We start from the raw sequence: 18,063 nt of genomic DNA, 5'->3' as shown, positions 1-18,063 counted from the left end.
ATAAATACGATTGATGATGATGATATATATATATGTATATATGTTTGTACATATTTATTACTCTATTTACTTATTTATTTTACTTGTACCTATCTATTCTATTTATTTTATTTTGTTAGTACGTTTGGTTTTGTTCTCCGTCTCCCCCTTTTAGACTGTGAGCCCACTGTTGGGTAGGGACCGTCTCTAGATGTTGCCAACTTGTAGCGCTTAGTCCAGTGCTCTGCACACAGTAAGCGCTCAATAGATACGATTGATTGATTATTTCCGTCCTGAGGGAGCGCGGCGCATGCGCGGCCCGAAGGGCTCCGGCCGGGGAGGAATTCCGCGCACGTGCGTTTTGTTTTGGAGGGCGGCGGCGCGGTGCGCAGGCGCGAGGGAAGGGAGGGGGGGGGGACGGGGTTCGGCGGAGAGAGGAGTGCGCCTGCGCGGAAGCCCCGCCGAGCGGCTGGCCGTTGCCTTGGAGATCCGGCCGCGCCCCTCGCGCGCCCCTCGTTTGCCCCACTTCCGGCCCGATCCGGTCCGATCCGCCCGGGGGAGGCCCAGGGGCCCCTGTGAGGAGAACCAGGCCCAGGCCCAGGCCCAAGATGTCGCAGACGGCCATGTCCGAGACCTACGGTGAGGAGGACGACGAAGGCGACGACGACGAGGAAGAAGAAGGGGAAGGGGATGGAGGACGGGGGCGCCCACCGTTGGGGCCGTTAAAGCCCCTCTCCCTCCCCCAGCCGTGCTGCCATCATGGGGGAGGAGCCACAGGGAGGAGGGCGGGATGGGGCGCAGCCCTGTTGACTGAGCGCCTCATCATTCAATTCAGTCGTCTTTCATGATCATAATAACTTTGGTGTCTGTTAAGCGCTGACTATGTGCAAAGCACTGTTCGAAGCGCTGGGGAGGATACAAGGTGACTCACAATCTTACAGTTGAGGTAACTATAATAATAAAGATGGCATTTGTTGAGCGCTGACTATGTGCAAAGCACTGTTGGAAGCGCTGGGGAGGATACAGCGTCACTCACAATCTTACAGTTGAGGTAACTAATAATAATAATGAGGGAATTTGTTGAGCGCTGACTATGTGCAAAGCACTGTTCGAAGCGCTGGGGAGGATACGAGGTGACTCACAATCTTACAGTTGAGGTAACTATAATAATAATGAGGGCATTTGTTGAGCGCTGACTATGTGCAAAGCACTGTTCGAAGCACTGGGGAGGATACGAGGTGACTCACAATCTTACAGTTGAGGTAACTATAATAATAATGAGGGCATTTATTGAGCGCTGACTATGTGCAAAGCGCTGTTCGAAGCGCTGGGGAGGATACAAGGTGACTCACAATCTTACAGTTGAGGTGACTAATAATAATAATGAGGGCATTTGTTGAGCGCTGACTATGTGCAAAGCACTGTTGGAAGCGCTGGGGAGGATACGAGGTGACTCACAATCTTACAGTTGAGGTGACTAATAATAATAATGAGGGCATTTGTTGAGCGCTGACTATGTGCAAAGCACTGTTGGAAGCGCTGGGGAGGATACGAGGTGACTCACAATCTTACAGTTGAGGTAACTGTAATAATAATGAGGGCATTTGTTGAGCGCTGACTATGTGCAAAGCACTGTTCGAAGCGCTGGGGAGGATACAAGGTGACTCACAATCTTATAGTTGAGGTAACTAATAATAATGAGGGCATTTGTTGAGCGCTGACTATGTGCAAAGCGCTGTTCGAAGCGCTGGGGAGGATACGAGGTGACTCACAATCTTACAGTTGAGGTAACTAGTAATAATAATGAGGGCATTTGTTGAGCGCTGACTATGTGCAAAGCACTGTTGGAAGCGCTGGGGAGGATACAAGGTGACTCACAATCTTACAGTTGAGGTAACTATAATAATAATGAGGGCATTTATTGAGGGCTGACTATGTGCAAAGCACTGTTGAAAGCGCTGGGGAGGATACAAGGTGACTCACAATCTTACAGTTGAGGTAACTATAATAATAATGAGGGCATTTATTGAGCGCTGACTATGTGCAAAGCACTGTTCGAAGCGCTGGGGAGGATACAAGGTGACTCATAATCTTAATCCCCGTTTTACAGTTGAGGTAACTATAATAATGATGATGGCATTTATTGAGCGCTGGGGATGATACAAGGTGACTCACAATCTTAATTCCCGTTTTACAGTTGAGATAACTATAATAATAATGATGGCATTTATTGAGCGCTTATTATGTGCGAAGCACTGTTCGAAGCGCTGGGGAGGATACAAGGTGACTCACAATCTTACAGTTGAGGTAACTATAATAATGATAATGGCATTTATTGAGCGCTTATTATGTGCAAAGCACTGTTTGAAGCGCTGGGGAGGATACAAGGTGACTCACAATCTTAATCCCCGTTTTACAGTTGAGGTAACCATAATAATAATGATGGCATTTATTGAGCGCTGGGGATGATACAAGGTGACTCACAATCTTAATCCCCGCTTTACAGTTGAGGTAACTATAATAATAATAATGGGATTTATTGAGCGCTAATTATGTGCAAAACACTGTTTGAAGCACTGGGGCAGATACAAGGTGACTGACAATCTTAATCCCCGTTTTACAGTTGAGGTAACTATAATAATAATGATGGCATTTATTGAGCTCTGGCTATGTGCAAAGCACTGTTCCAAGCGCTGGGGAGGATACAAGGTGACTCACAATCTTAATCCCCGTTTTAAAGTTGAGGTAACTATAATAATGATGATGGCATTTATTTAGCGCTGGGGATGATACAAGGTAATTGACAATCTTAATCCCCGTTTTGCAGTTGAGGTAACTATAATAATAATGATAGCGTTTATTGAATGCTTATTATGTGCAAAGCACTGTTCAAAGCGCTGGGGAGGATACAAGGTGACTCACAATCTTAATCCCCGTTTTACAGTTGAAGTAACTATAATAATAATGATGGCATTTATTTAGCGCTGGGGATGATACAAGGTGACTGACAATCTTAATCCCCGTTTTACAGGTGGGGTAACTATAATAATAATAACGGCATTTATTGAGCGCTTATTATGTGCAAAGCACTGGTCAAAGTGCTGGGGAGGATACAAGGTGACTCACAATCCTAATCCCCGTTTTACAGTTGAGGTAACTATAATAATAATGATGGCATTTATTGAACGCGTATTATGTGCAAAGCACTGTTTGAAGCGCTGGGGAGGATATAAGGTGACTCACAATCTTAATCCCCATTTTACTGTTGAGGTAACTATAATAATAATGATGGCATTTATTGAGCACTGGGGATGATACAAGGTGACTCAATCTTAATCCCCGTTTTACAGTTGAGGTAACTATAATAATAATAATGGCATTTATTGAGCGCTATGTGCAAAGCAGTGTTCGAAGTGCTGGAGAGTATACAAGGTGACTCACAATCTTAATCCCCGTTTTACGGTTGAGGTAACTATAATAATGATGGCATTTATTGAGCGCTGACTATGTGCAAAGCACTGTTGGAAGCGCTGGGGAGGATACAAGGTGACTCACAATCTTAATCCCCGTTTTACAGTTGAGGTAACTATAATAATAATAATGGCATTTATTGAGTGCTGACTATGTGCAAAGCACTGTTCTAAGCACTGGAGATGATACAAGGTGACTCACAATCTTAATCCCCGTTTTACAGTTGAGGTAACTGAGGCCCAGAGAATAATAATAATAATGGCATTTATTGAGTGCTGACTATGTGCAAAGCACTGTTCTAAGCACTGGGGATGATACAAGGTGACTCACAATCTTAATCCCCATTTTACAGTTGAGGTAACTGAGACCCAGAGAATAGTAATAATAATAATGGCATTTATTGAGTGCTTACTATGTGCAAAGCACTGTTCTAAGTGCTGGGGAGGATACAAGGTGACTCACAATCTTAATCCCCGTTTTACAGTTGAGGTAACTGAGGCCTAGAGAATAATAATAATAATGTCATTTATTGAGCGCTTACCAGGTGCAAAGCACTGTTCTAAGTGCTGGGGAGGATACAAGGTGACTCACAATCTTAATCCCCATTTTACAGTTGAAGTAACCGAGGCCCAGAGAATAATAATAATAATGGCATTTATTGAGCGCTTACTATGTGCAAAGCACTGTTTTAAGCACTGGGGAGTTTACATGGTGATCAGGTTGTCCCACGGGGGGCTCACAGTCTTGATCCCCATTTTACAGATGAGGTAACTGAAGCCCAGAGAAGTTAAGTTCATTCATTCATTCAATCGTATTTATTGAGCGCTTACTGTGTGCAGAGCACTGTACTAAGCGCTTGGGAAGTACAAGTTGGGACTTCCCCAAAGTCATACAGCTGACAATTGGCGGAGCCTGGATTTGAACCCATGACCTCTGACTCCCAAGCCCATGCTCTTTCCATGTCTTTATTGAGTGCTTACTGTGTGCAGAACACTGTTCTAAGTGCTGGGGAGGGTACAGGGTGACTCACAATCTTAATCCCCATTTTACAGATGAGGTAACTGAGGCCCAGAGAAGCGAAGTGACTTGCCCAAAGTCACCCAGCTGACAAGTGGCGGAGCCTGGATTTGAACCCAGGACTTCTAACTCCCAAGCCCAGGCTCTTTCTACTGAGCATGACTTTATTGGGCGCTTTCTGTGTGCAGAGCACTGGACTAAGCGCTCGGGAAGTCCAAGTCGGCAACATCTAGAGACGGTCCCTACCCGACAACAGCCTCGAAGGCTAGAAATTCAGTCATTCCGTTGTATTTCGCTCACTGATGATGATGGCATTTGTTAAATTGCAGTGTCCTGGTGCAGTTAAAGTTCCGGCAGGAGCCCCCTTCTGTGTGGGCAACCAGCTGTGGTTGTTATTGTTAATAATAGTAATAATAATAATAATAATAATGGTGCTTATTAAGTGCTTACTGCGTGCATTGTACTAACCACTGGGGTAAATACAAGATAATCAGACTGGACCCAGTTCCTATTCCCATGGGGTTCAGGGTCTAACTAGGAGGGAGTAGGATTTAATCCCCATCTTACAGAAGGGCAAACTGAGGCGGAGAGGAAGTGAAGTGATTTGACCAAAGTCACACAGCAAACAAGTGACAGTGCCAGGATTAAAGAGATTGTAGGGATTGTAGAGAAGCAGCGTGGCTCAGTGGGAAAGAGCACAGGCTTTGGAGTCAGAGGTCATGGGTTCAAATCCCGGCTCCGCCAATTGTCAGCTGTGTGACTTTGGGCAAGTCACTTCACTTCTCTGGGCCTTAGTTCCCTTATCTGTAAAATGGGGATGAAGACTGTGAGCCCCCCGTGGGACGACCTGATCACCTTGTAACCTCCCCAGCGCTTAGAACAGTGCTTTGCACATAGTAAGCGCTTAATAAATGCCATCATTATTATTATTATTATTAAAACCCAGGTCTCCCGACTCCTAGGCTCGCATTCTTTCCACTAGACTATGCTGCTTCCCACCCAAGCCGGGTTTACTGCTGTTGCAGTGACCTCTCCTCAGATTTCTCACAATGTGTACGTGGATGGACGGGTGGCAGGAGGAGCCCAGAGTCCATTTTCTTCCCTCCACCATCCCTTGGCCTCAGGCTCTGGTCTGGTCGTGCCGTCTGAAGCCCTCTTCACAAGTTCCGCCTTCTCATCCGGGTTTCCCCTCCTCTTTCCAGATTTTCTGTTTAAGTTCTTGGTCATTGGAAACGCAGGAACCGGCAAGTCCTGTTTGCTTCATCAGTTTATCGAGAAGAAATGTAAGTGATGTCCCCAGTGGCATTCCTGACCTTCCTCCCTGAACAGGCGGGAAGCCGACCGGGCTCCCGGCCTGGTGTTTGGGTCTGGGTCACTAAAGCTTGAAAGAAAGCCTCCGACATTTTCCACCGATGTTGAATGAACTGTATTCTGAGGCATCAGAGTTGCAGTAAGGCTCTTTTCTCCTTGTTCCTGGGCTTTGGTAAAATGGCTCAAGCCCAGGTTAGAGTTAAGGGTCTCTTCTGCTTATTCTGAAAGTGTCTCCAGTGCTCTGAAATAGCCAGTAGATCTTGCACTGGTGCATTCTATCAGTGCGGGGAGCAGTCTGGAGCTGGTTTTCAAAAATCTTAGTCCCACCAAAGTAGTCTGTGACCCCCAAAATGTGCATGAGCCCCCCCCCTTTAACCCCTTCATCCCTTCCCCACCCCTGCATTCCCCTTCCCTTCTGGCCATCCATCTCGGCCACCCCTCTTCCCTCTTAGCCCACCATCATTAGGCAGAGAGTAAAGCATCCAATTCCATTAGGTGCCAACTCCCCGGGGACGAGGGCTGAGAGTGTCCTTCAGATTGGAGGTGAAGAGGCCCAGGGCATTGGCCTTTTGGCACCGTTAGCTCATTTTGAAGCCTGTCCTTGTCCAGTTCTCATCTCCCTTCCCTCACCCCCCCACCCCTGCCCCCCTTTTGTCCTCCTTCCGCACTCCCATCCCCTCCGCCGCTGTACCTGTCATCGTCCTGACGTTCCCCTCACCATCCTCCACCGAGCTTTCCAAGGAAGCCAGGTCAGAGGGATGCCGTAGAGCACCCAGGAGCCCCTAGCCCGCCAGCTCGGGCCACGGCTGGTTCTCTCGGATGGGTGGCCAGGAGCAGAGCATGCAAAACCTGTTTCATCAAGTCCCAGACTAAAGACTGCATTTTAAAAAAATTTTTCTTTTGTAGTTAAAGACGACTCCAATCACACCATAGGAGTGGAGTTCGGATCCAAAATAATTAATGTCGGTGGAAAATACGTCAAATTACAGATATGGGATACAGCAGGACAAGAAAGGTTCAGGTATTCTTTTCATCTGTATTTGTCCCAAGCGGCTGACGTTAGATCAGGACTGTAGCCATTGCTTTTCCTTCAGTCAGCAGTTCCAGGTCTCCTCCTCGGCCCAGCAGGTACAGGCCTTGCGGCAGATGAGGCCCTTCCCTCCCGCTGAAGGCGTTAATGCCCTCCTGACATTCCACCTCAGATATTGCAGAGGTTCACTTGTGGTCTGAAAATCAGTGGCTCATCCCCCCGGCCAGAGTTGAGAAGGCTCAGCCGGCCAGGCGAGCCAGGGCAAGAGAGGATCTCAAAGGGAGCAGTTAAAAGCAAGGGCGAAAACCGGGGTGACTCCATCTCCGGCGATCCCGAGTTTCTTAGGCTGCTTGTGTGAGCCTCCAGTCTCAGTTTATACAAAGCCGGGTGGCCCACGGATCAAAAGTTCAGCCCTGTAAATGCTTCACAGTCTGTAAGTGCTTGACTGAGCACCGAGTGTGCAGAGCACTGAACTGAGTGTTTGGGAGAGTACCGGAGAGATAGCTGGCACGATCCCCACCTTCAAGGAGCTTCCAAGTCACAGCCGGACCTGAGATCCCAGAAAAAGCGGCAGACACCTCTGATTGATGGGGAATTGAAGGTAGCATTGGGCATGTCAGATTTGGAAATGGAAAAAAAGGAAGCGGTGTCCGTCTCTTTCCTACAGTGTCCCAGTGGTGGGCGAGGCTTTAGAGTTTGCTTCTGAAAACTGGACCAGGTCAGATCTTTGAAGTCCAGTGGAGTCCAGGACCAAGGAGACTAAATCTGTTTGGCAAATTAAATTGGAAAAAGGCACGTGTCCTGCAGTAGAAACTGCGTAAGCCAACTGGGAAATGCTTGTCTTTTGGGCATTGATGTAGCAGACCGCATGCCAGAGGTTCCTTTTCAAAACAATTCCCCAGGAATAAAACCAATCAATGATATTTATTGAGTGCTTACTGTGTGCAGAGCACTGTACTAGACACACAGGAGCACACAGTGCAACAGATTTAGTGGACACGTTCCCTGCCCACGACGAACTTCTAGTCTAGTGGGGGAGACAGAAATTACTATAAATAAATAAATTATGGCTATGGACGTAAGTGCTGTGGGGGCTGAGGAAGGGGTAAATAAAGGATGCAAATCTGAGTGTAAGGATGATGCAGAAGGGAGTGGGAGAGGAGGAAATCAGAGCTTAGTTGGGGAAGGCCTCTTGGGAGAGGATATGTCTTCATTAAAGTTTGGGAGGTGGAGAGAGTGATCGTCTGTCGGATGTGAAGAGGGAGGATATTCCAGGCCAGAGGCAGGACGTGGGCGAGAGGTCAGTGGCGAGATAGTCAAGATAGAGGTATAGCGAGTAGGCTGGCATTAGAGAAGTAAAGTGTGAGGGCGAGATGTTGTTGTAGGAGACCAGGGAGATAAGGTAGGAGGGGGTAGGGTGATTAAGTGCTTTAAAGCCGACGGTAAGGAGTTTTTGTTGGATGCAGAAGTGGGTGGGCAACCACTGGAGGTTCTTGAGGAGTGGGGAAACGTGGACTGAATATTTTTGTAGAAAAATGGTCCAGGCAGCAGAGTGACGTACGGATTGGAGTAGGGAGAGTCAGAAGGAACTCTTTTCTTAAGTGTTAAAGCTTTTCCCTCACCTCTTTTCGTTTGCCGAAGTTAGCATGCTAGTGGTCTTTGGACAGAATCAGATGTCAACACAATTTATTCCTTGTTATCCAGGGCCTGGCTTTTTTCACAAATCCGCTAATTGTGTTGTGCGAAAATGTAAATAGAGCCAAATGGTTTCCCTTCTGCTTGCCGTGTTCGTGCTACGCGAAGAATTTTCACCTAGGGCGGTCAGATCCCGGAAGTAGAGGCTGCCGAGAATGCTCTATAGGGAAATCTCCTTCTTTGCTGAATTCCCAAAAAACGCTGGTCAGCCGGGGTTGCTGGCAGGAACTGGCCAACCGACCCCCGCTCTGGCTCCGCTTTTCCCATCCTAGTAGTTCCAATCCTAACAGTGTGGGACCTGGCTGTCAGGTCAAGCCGAGTCACATAGTGTGGGTCCTAGGGGTGTCTCAGGAAGCTGGAAAGGCTCTTTTCCCCTTCATCAGAACAGCTAGAATGAAAAGATGACTTTTAGAACCAATAACCTGGCCCGAATCCTTCTTTCAGGTCTGTGACAAGAAGTTACTACAGAGGGGCCGCGGGGGCCCTCCTCGTCTACGACATCACCAGGTAACGGCCGGAAATCTCCCCAGAGGGAAATGAGGGGAGTGATGGTTGGTGGGAGGCCGCAGGGCCCGGAGCCTACAGTAAGATGGGACAGTGGACCTGGACGCCGTAGCGAGGACATCCGAGACTCTCTGCTTTTTCTCTCTGGACTCTTCAGCCCCCAGGAGCAGGCTCATCTCACTAAAGAAAGCAGTGCAGGCTGTCTCCCGGAGTTCCGTCTTTCCACACTAGTTCCCAGAGGAAAGAGCTTGGAGGTTCAGGGGCCACAAAGTACTCGGGAATAATGGTTCCACTCAACAAATATGGGATGGGGGACAAATGGGATAGGCCCTAGGACAGCGGAAATAGACCCGGCGGTCGGGAACCAGCAGAATGCCAAGGAGGTAGTGGTCTAGGTTCCCCAGAAAGCAGCCTGCTTGCTTTTGAAGTTGGGAGGGAAGAGCGTAGGTCTGGGAATCGGTGGACTTGGCTTCTAGTCCCAGCCCTGCCCCTGGCCTGCTGTGGGTCCTGTGGCTAGTCACTTCACATCTCTGCGCTCTCAGCTTCCTCATCTGTGAAATGGGGTGGAATAATATTGACCTCTTCCTGTTTCCCCAAGGATCTTACAAGGATGAAAATGAGATGAGTAATGAGCAAGTAGTCTGTAAAATTCAGGGTATCAGTGGGCATCGTTGTCAGGGGACTGGGAGTTGGGGGTATCTCACTGTCAAAGGGCTAGAGAAAGTCCGGGGGAGCCCAGGGGATAGAATTGGGATGGGGGCCTCAGGTGAGGTTGGAGCTTCACCTGGAAAAAGAAGTGGAAGGGATTGCTGCTGGAGCTGAGGAAAAATGGCACCTGGGAATGCCCAGTGTCCTCAAACTCAGGGAAGGGCTACAGAAGGAGAAGGGGCCAACCAGGTTTTGCTCCTGGATTTACAACTACTGTGGATTGTTTGTCCCAATTCAGTGATGCCACTTATTGCTTGGGTTTTCTAGCATCTTAAAGGCCTGATGAACCACACTCCACTTACTGGAGATCCAGGGAAGGAGTGGGGAAATGTGTGTGAAATTTTGGGGGGCCCCAGGAGGCCCTGGAGATGGTGGGATGCAGCTGTGAAGTTCTGGCAAGGGCCTTGGGACCTCCAGACCTTCTGGGATACTGGTCACTCGGGTGCCATCAGTCACAACCAGCCCAGAACCCCTCTCCACCACAAAGGAATGCCATGAAGATGGTCCAAGCTGGGGGAACAGTGGAGAACTTGGAGTGGCTAGCTGGAATCCCCCAGATCCCCCCGCCACCTGCCTGCACCTGGGCCCTCCTCGGGAGCACTGGTTTGGGGCTTGCACTTTCGCTTTCTGTGTGCTCCCCAATGGGCGATGACCCCTCCAGAGCCTTCGAGCTCAGCCCCCCAGCCACAGCTGGAAAGAAAGTTCTGGAGTGTGGGAAGCCCCGTCCCCAGGCCCCGCATCATGGTGGACACCCAGTTCATCCCCCACGGCCTGAGAGGAAGGTTGGGGGAGTCTTGGTCCACCAGCCCACAGTTGTGGGGGGGCGGAACCACGGAAGGTTTATGGCTCTCTGGCCAGAACCGTCGCTTCAGTCGGCTCCCGTTTCTGTGTTCTTGCGGTGCCCAGCCGAGAAACCTACAACGCGCTAACCAACTGGCTCACGGACGCCAGGATGCTAGCGAGTCAAAATATCGTCATCATACTGTGCGGCAACAAGAAGGACCTGGATGCAGATCGGGAAGTTACTTTCTTGGAAGCTTCCAGGTTCGCTCAGGAAAACGGTAGGTGGCTTTTAAGAGCACATTTCATTTTTCTTGATGCATTCAGACGTCACCCTGCCAGTTGTCATTGATTGGTCCCACTGTTGAGTAGGGACCGTCTCTATATGTTGCCAACTTGTACTTCCCAAGTGCTTAGTACAGTGCTGTGCACACAGTAAGTGCTCAATAAATACAATTGAATGAATGAATTGGTCATAGAACACTAAACCGAGGGCTCGGGAGAATGCCTCAGAAGCAAAACACAACATTTCCCCCCTTCCCCCCAGGGAGTTTACAGTCTGAAAGGGAGGAAGAGAGGCAGGCAGACGGTCAGATCTTGTAGTCGGCATATAGTAAGTGCTTAACAAATATCATCATTATTAGTAGTAGTAAGACTGGGAGGCAGAGAGTCAAGGTGGAGGGAGGGACAGTGGGAAGGTGAGCAGTGGGGGTTGGTAGGAGCTGGGGAGAGACCCGGTTTGTGTGAGATTTTTCCAGTGGGATTTGGATCTGGTTAAGCACTCTGAGACCCCAAGGCACTTATGTCCTTATCCTTTTACTCTGCCGTTTCCCCTATCATTTATGTTAATGTCCAGCACCCCCACTGGATTGCAAGCTCCTTGGAGGCAGGGATAGGGTCTACCAAGCCTATTGGATTGTACTCTCCCAAGCCTCTGGGCCCCGGCTGCCTGTGGAAGTGGCGCGTGTGTGGAGAGCACCTTGGTCATTCCAGCCCCCTTCCCTGTTCCCAGAGGACACATTCCAACTCTCTTGTTGTCACTGTGGTGGACTTGCGGGCTGCTGGGGGGCACTGGGAGAAGAGGCCCAGGCAGGAGAAGGGGCCAGGAGCTGCCTGAATCAGCCACCCAACTGTCCAAGACCTCAGCAACCCTAAGCTCATTGTGGGCAGGGAATGTGTCTGTTTATTGTTCTGTTGTACTCTCCCAACCGCTTAGTACAGTGATTTGCACACAGGAAGCGCACAGTAAAAACGATGGAATGAATGAAGTGTGGACTGTGCTGAAGGCAGTATCTTTCTGCCCTTTCAGCCAGTCGGGTGAGGAACAGGGGCCGTGGGGGTTAAAGCTCAGCCTGAGGAGTCAAATTCATTCAGTCGTATTTATTGAGCACTTACTGTGCACAGAGCACCGTACTAAGCGCCTACCAGTGTTGGGATAATCGGCCCTCTGGGATTAAGCTGAAATGGGCAACCCATCAATCCCAGATCCAGAATTAGTTCTCAGTGGAAAATGGTTATTTTTTAGCCTTATGGAGAGCTGAGGGGAGCGACATGGGCAGGTGTGTTGGGTGGGAAGAGGAACCTGGAGAATGGTGACAGTGCACCCCGCCAATCCCCGGATCTATCTCCCCTGGGAGCAAAAGCCCACATGGGCATATGCAGGACTCATTGGTTCCAGCTGTACTTTGGAAAGGATTGAAAGCTTGGCCAGTGGGTACAGCACACAGTAGCCGTGTTTATTTAGCCCTCACTTGGTGTGGTGTTGTGCGGTGCGGTGTCTTAGGTGCTCGGGAAGCTCAGAATAAGCCAGGGACAACTTCCCCAGTGCTCACAAGGAGCATCCCAACAAGGCACCTATCTCTATGGGTCTCCCCGACGGTTCCCAGAGCTGCGGCCCGCAGCCTGCCCACCGGAAGGGGAGCCAGGGGCACCACTGAATGTTCTGTAGATCCGCTGCATTCCTGGAGAAGGACTCCGGCTTCGGCTCAGAAAAGCATTTGTTAAAATCCGGGTTCTGGAAGGCTTAGAAGGGGTGACGGCACACCCGCAGGGTGCAGTGTGATGTACCGCACTGAGCACTGGGGCAAGTCCAGCAGAAACACATGCACATTCCTGTCCCACAAAGTGCTCCCACCCTTAGGAGGCTTGGAGAAAATTTCTCTCTATTCTGGTGACGACGGGCCCAGTGAAGCGACTTGGAGTCTGTCACTGTCTGTGGCTGCGGTGGCGTGGGGGCGGGGAGGTGGGGGGGCGGATGTCAGCAAGATGGACGGTTAAACGGGTCAGACTAGTTCCACTCGAGGTAGCCAGCCTGAAGCTGGGCTCCCAGGCTGCCAGAAGCTTCTTCCGGGTCAGGTGTGGAGCCAAGTTTCAGGCCAAGCGTGGCATTAACTTACTTGACCTCAAAGCACTGTGGTCAGGTGGAAAGAACCCACGCCTGGGAGTCTGGGAACCTGGGTTCTAAACCCAGCTCTGGCGTTTGCCCACTCTATGACCTTGGAGGAGTCACCTAACATTTCTGAGCCTGTTTCTTCATCTCTAAAATAGGGTTTCAATACCTGGTCTCCCTCTTCTCCCTCTCCTTTAGACTGGGAGCCTCATGTGGGACAAGGACTCTGACGGGGATTCACTCGTATCTATCCCAGAAGAGACCCCAAGGCTCCAGTTATCATCATGCCCCTGTGAGAGAAGCAAACAGTTTCTCCAGGGATTGTCCGTGATGGTTCTGAAATGCCGGGTTCTAATTGTGCACTCTTTTCTTTCGGGCACCAAACTCAGAGCTCATGTTCTTGGAAACCAGTGCGCTGACGGGGGAAAACGTTGAAGAAGCCTTCGTTCAGTGTGCAAGAAAAATACTCAATAAAATTGAGTCAGGTAAGAAAGTTTTCCCTTTGCCCAGAGAGTTTGCAGTTTTGCCACGTGTGGGTTAGGGGCCACAGGGGCTGAGGCCAACGGATTCTTTAGTTGCCCACAGGGCAGGCAGGCACCGAGGCTTAGGCAGCACAACCTGTGCCTTCTGGGGAGATGTGTTTTGCCAAATGTGAAACGTGAGCATTGGCTGCACCGTAACGGAAGCCCCCGTCTCCTCCTCCTCCACCCTCCTGGTGTCGCTTGCTTGTGCAGCCCCCGGAGGGTAGGCCGAGGAGAAGAGAGAGCCAGGGTGGTGACGGAAAACCCGCGTCTGCAAGCCACAGCCTTTTCTGGATCTGTGAACAGAAGCAGACTCGGGTCCCTCTCCCTCCCGCCCCCGCTGTCTGAGTGATTCTCTGGCCCAAGTTGTCACCTGGAGCTGAGGGGTGGCAGCGGGCACTAGCCCTGGAGGCAACTTCCAAGCACTGTGGGTGGTCCATTTTCCCACGTTGTAGACTCCAAAGCTGATCCTCCGTTTGGCAGCCCAAAAAAATCACATTGGAAGCAAGATTCCCAATCGGATGGGGGCGGGGGGGATGCTCAGGTTGTCATTCGAAGGACACAAGGAACTATGTCTGACAGATTTATTACTCTATTTTTTTATTTATTTATTTTACTTGTACCTATCTATTCTATTTATTTTATTTTGTTAGTATGTTTAGTTTTGTTCTCTGTCTCCCCCTTCTAGACTGTGAGCCCACTGTTGGGTAGGGACTGTCTCTATATGTTGCCAGCTTGTACTTCCCAAGCGCTTAGTACAGTGCTCTGCACACAGTAAGCGCTCAATAAATACGATTGATTGATTGATTGATTGATTGAAAGAACCCAGGCCTTAACCCCTAAACCCATCAAAACTATGCCTCTGATTCTGTTGCTTTATTTTCAAACCTCTGTTGAGCAGCGACCAGAATTATTTAACCAAAGGGCAGTACCAGTCTGTGGCGCTTGAACATTCTTGGTTGAAAGTTGGTGATTAAAGACTTTCAAAGCTGACTTTTCTAAGCATCTGTGAGAGGAAGGGGATTGTTGCGGGCATGCCTTGTGAACATCGCTGTATTCTGTGGTCTGGGGTTGTCTAGGGGAAGACCTCTGCAGCTGGGCCGTGGCCCATCCTGTTTCTGGAGTAAAGATGGTGAAAGGTCAGGCAGGTGAAAGGTCAGAGGGGTGGGAGAGCAAGGAGTCCAGGGAGCTGGGGAAGGGGCGGGGAGAGCTCTCCAAGGACACCCCACTCGTGGTGGAGGCATCTAGTGAAAAGGAGGCTTTTTTCCTCCCCAGGGGAGCTGGATCCAGAACGAATGGGCTCCGGGATTCAGTACGGAGATGCTGCCCTGCGACAGCTCAGGTCCCCGCGTCGAGCACAGGCCCAGAGCGTTCAGGACTGTGGCTGCTAGAGGCGCCGGCTCCACGGAAACCCGAGGTAACTACGGCGCCCGTGCAGCCCTTGGCCCCGCGGACCCGTCTCCGGCGGCCCGGGCTGGGAACTAGTCCGCCCATTCCAGTTCTCTGTAGCCGGACTACGGAGCCAGGGAGAAAACGGTGACCGTGGGTCCCCGAACACATGGGCTTCACTCCTGGCCTGGCGGCCTGGTGCATCTGGGAAAACCGAGGCCGTGAGCCGGGCGACAAACCTCCTTCCCCGACTGGTTCTGCCCTGGCTTGGCCACGGGCACGATGTGTGGGTTCTGAGGAAAGGGAGCGAGAGGCCAGGCAGGCCCGTGGTCCTTATCTTCCCTTATCTTCCCTTAGGGGAAGCAGCGTGGTTCAGTGGAAAGAGCCCGGGCTTTGGAGTCAGAGGTCATGGGTTCAAATCCCGGCTCCGCCACTTGTCGGCTGTGCGACTTTGGGCAAGTCGCTTCACTTCTCTGGGCCTCAGTTCCCTCCTCTGTAAAATGGGGGTGAAGACTGTGAGCCCCCCGTGGGACAACCTGATCACCTTGTAACCTCCCCAGCGCTTAGAACGGTGCTTTGCACATAGCAAGCGCTTAATAAATGCCATTATTATTATTATTATTATTATTATCTGTGTTCCAAGAGGCCTGGAGAAGCTCTCTGGCTGGTGTCACGTGGCCGAGCATCCCCAAGCTACAGGCCCTCTGGGCTCCCGTGAGCCCTAGGGTGGGGAAACTGAGTCAAAAAGGGACAGTCCATCGAAAACATTCCCCGGCTTGCAGCAGTCTTCCTGTCAAGTGACCTGGGTCAGGGCGGAGGGGGTGGTGGACCTGGCGGCCTGGACCTCAGGCTGGGCGTGGGGCCTTAAGCAGTGATACCTGCCTGTCTCAGAGCCAGCGGGGCAGCGATGGAGGAGAGGCCCAGAAGCTTCGATCCCTGCGCCAGTAGTGATGGGGTGGGGGGGGCTTCGCTGTCTTGCAGCCGGACGCCCACCCGGGACAGGCCGGCGGCCCTGCGGGTTTGCCATCACCTCTCCACTGCCGTGACCAGACTCAGCCGTGGCTGGCAAAGCTGAGGGGCCTCCCCCGGCTGGGCAGACCGAGCTCACCCGCCGGACGCCGCCGAAAGACGAGACTCATGTATGTACAAACCTCCCATCCCGTGTCTTCCCCCTCCCCTCGCCTTTCAGACGCTGCTGCGTCCTGTACCTGTAGCGCAGCACCCAGCGTCAGGGGCCAGCGCATGATACCTGATGGACGGAAAGAGAATGTTGCACTAAATGCAGTTTAATATTTTATTTTTTTTAATCCTATGGACTAAAACTTGTTGATCGTGAAGTGGGCTCAGTCCTTCCCCTCTGTGTGTTCATTGCCCGCGGGGCGCTCGTTCCGAGCGGCCGGTAAAGCCGACGGCCCGCGGCCCCGTCCCCTCCCCACCCCGGCCACCCCCCCGCCGCGCGTCTCTGGGTGTGTCGAGCCGGGCCGGGCCCGGCCCTGTGCTGAAGCCTCAGCGATGGAGTCGGTGATTAATGTGGGAAAAATAAAGTGGAAAATGATTTTTGTTTTTCAATTGAAGATGAATCGGTCCCGTCTTCCGCTATTTAAAAACTCCAGTTCCCCCTTGCCTGGTGAAACTCTCGTGAGCCGTTGTAAATCGGGTGTGATGGACTCATCACTGACCTCTGATCGTGAGTTCCCGACGCTCCGACGCTCGGGCCCCTGGCTGGGATTTGGGCTGTGCTCCCGGGGTGATCGTGGCCGGGCCTGGACCCTCCCTGAGGTGGAGCCAGGGGCACTCGAACTCGTGCCCTCCTACAGTCGCCCGTATCCAATAGCCAGGAACTGCTCTGACCTTAAAAATGAAGCAGCCAACGGGGAAGCAACGGCAGGCCACGGGAGGATTGCACCCATCTGCTGCTGCTGCAGGTTATATGGGGGCAGCGCTCCGTGCCCCTCTTACCCTTTCACGAGCCCACTGCATTTTCTCTAAGCGGCCAGCAATTCCCCCAGGCCCGCAAGCATTTCAGAAAGGTAAGCGGTCACCCTCATCATCAATCGTATTTATTGAGCGCTTACTGTGTGCAGAGCACTGTACTAAGCGCTTGGGAAGTACAAATTGGCAACATCTAGAGACAGTCCGTACCCAACAGTGGGCTCACAGCCTAAAAGGGGGAGACAGAGAACAAAACCAAACATACTAACAAAATAAAATAAATAGAATCGATATGTACAAGTAGGCATTGGGGGCCTTCTGGGGGAGAAGCAGCATGGCTTAGTGGAAAGAGCACGGGTTTGGGAGTCAGTGGTCGTGGGTTCTAATCCCGGCTCCGCCACTTGTCAGCTGTGTGACTTGGGGCAAGTCACTTCACTTCTCTGGGCCTCAGTTACCTCATCTGGAAAATGAGGATGAAGACTGAGCCCCAAGTGGGACAACTTGATAACCTTGTATCTTTCCTAGCGAGTTAGACCAGTGCTTGGCACCTAGTAAGCGCTTAACAAATACCATCATTATTATTCTTCCCCCTAGGAGGAAGGAGGAAATTGTGCCCTAGCAGAGACCTGGCCCCAGGCCCCATGCCGGCCCTCCTGCTGCTTGTCGCCACCCTATTAGAGGGTGGTCGCTGCAGCTCAGTGCTTACCCGAGCCGATGGGGGAGGGACGCCAGAAACCGCAGTCGATCTGCCATGACCCTTCGCAGTTGAACCCCCTTGGCAAACAAGCTGGTCTGGGAACAGTTGGGGGCTTTCCTAGCCTCCAGGTGGTGGGGGGGCAGGGCCCAGACGGCAGGCAAGTGCCCCGGGGTGGTGGTCCCACCCTTTGCCTGCTGGGAGACCCAGGGCCACCCGCTCTTCCCCCCCGTGCCTCTGCTCCCGCTCTAGGCACCCAGTAGGCATAAAACAAGATCACTAGACTAAATTATTATTATTATTCCAGCACCTAGAACAGTGTTTTGCACATAGTGTTTAACAAGTGCCATCATTCATTCATGCACATAGTAAGCTAAGCACTTAACGAATGTCATCATTCATTCATTGTCATATTTACTGAGCGCTTACTGTGTGCAGAGCACCGTACTAAGCGCTTGGGAAGTACAAGTTAGCAACATACAGAGATGGTCCCTCCCCAACAGCTAAGTACCATTAAAAAAGAAATGCAAAAATAAAAAAGCATCCCCCCCCTTTCCTCTCCCCCTCCTCCCCTTTGCCTTACCTCCTTCACCTCCCCACAGCACCTGTATATGTATATATGTTTGTACATATTTCTCTATTT

The 18,063-nt window shown here is 51.0% G+C and overlaps 1 protein-coding gene across 1 annotated transcript; it reads left to right on the top strand.

Moving 5' to 3' along the window:
• Positions 1 to 465: 465 nt before the first annotated feature.
• Positions 466 to 16,354, top strand: RAB4A (RAB4A, member RAS oncogene family). The gene is made up of 8 exons (XM_038761060.1): positions 466 to 618; positions 5,670 to 5,750; positions 6,685 to 6,799; positions 8,948 to 9,010; positions 10,622 to 10,776; positions 13,274 to 13,369; positions 14,681 to 14,822; positions 15,776 to 16,354. Exons 1-7 carry the CDS (start codon positions 588 to 590, stop codon positions 14,794 to 14,796), a joined length of 657 nt encoding a protein of 218 aa, XP_038616988.1. The 5' UTR covers positions 466 to 587; the 3' UTR covers positions 14,797 to 14,822; positions 15,776 to 16,354.
• Positions 16,355 to 18,063: the final 1,709 nt, after the last annotated feature.

Source organism: Tachyglossus aculeatus, chromosome 19 (assembly GCF_015852505.1).
Source record: "Tachyglossus aculeatus isolate mTacAcu1 chromosome 19, mTacAcu1.pri, whole genome shotgun sequence".
NCBI classification, from domain to species: Eukaryota; Metazoa; Chordata; class Mammalia; order Monotremata; family Tachyglossidae; genus Tachyglossus; species Tachyglossus aculeatus.
Note: the sequence above shows the minus strand (reverse complement) of the source record. Positions and strands in the feature narration are given on the sequence as shown.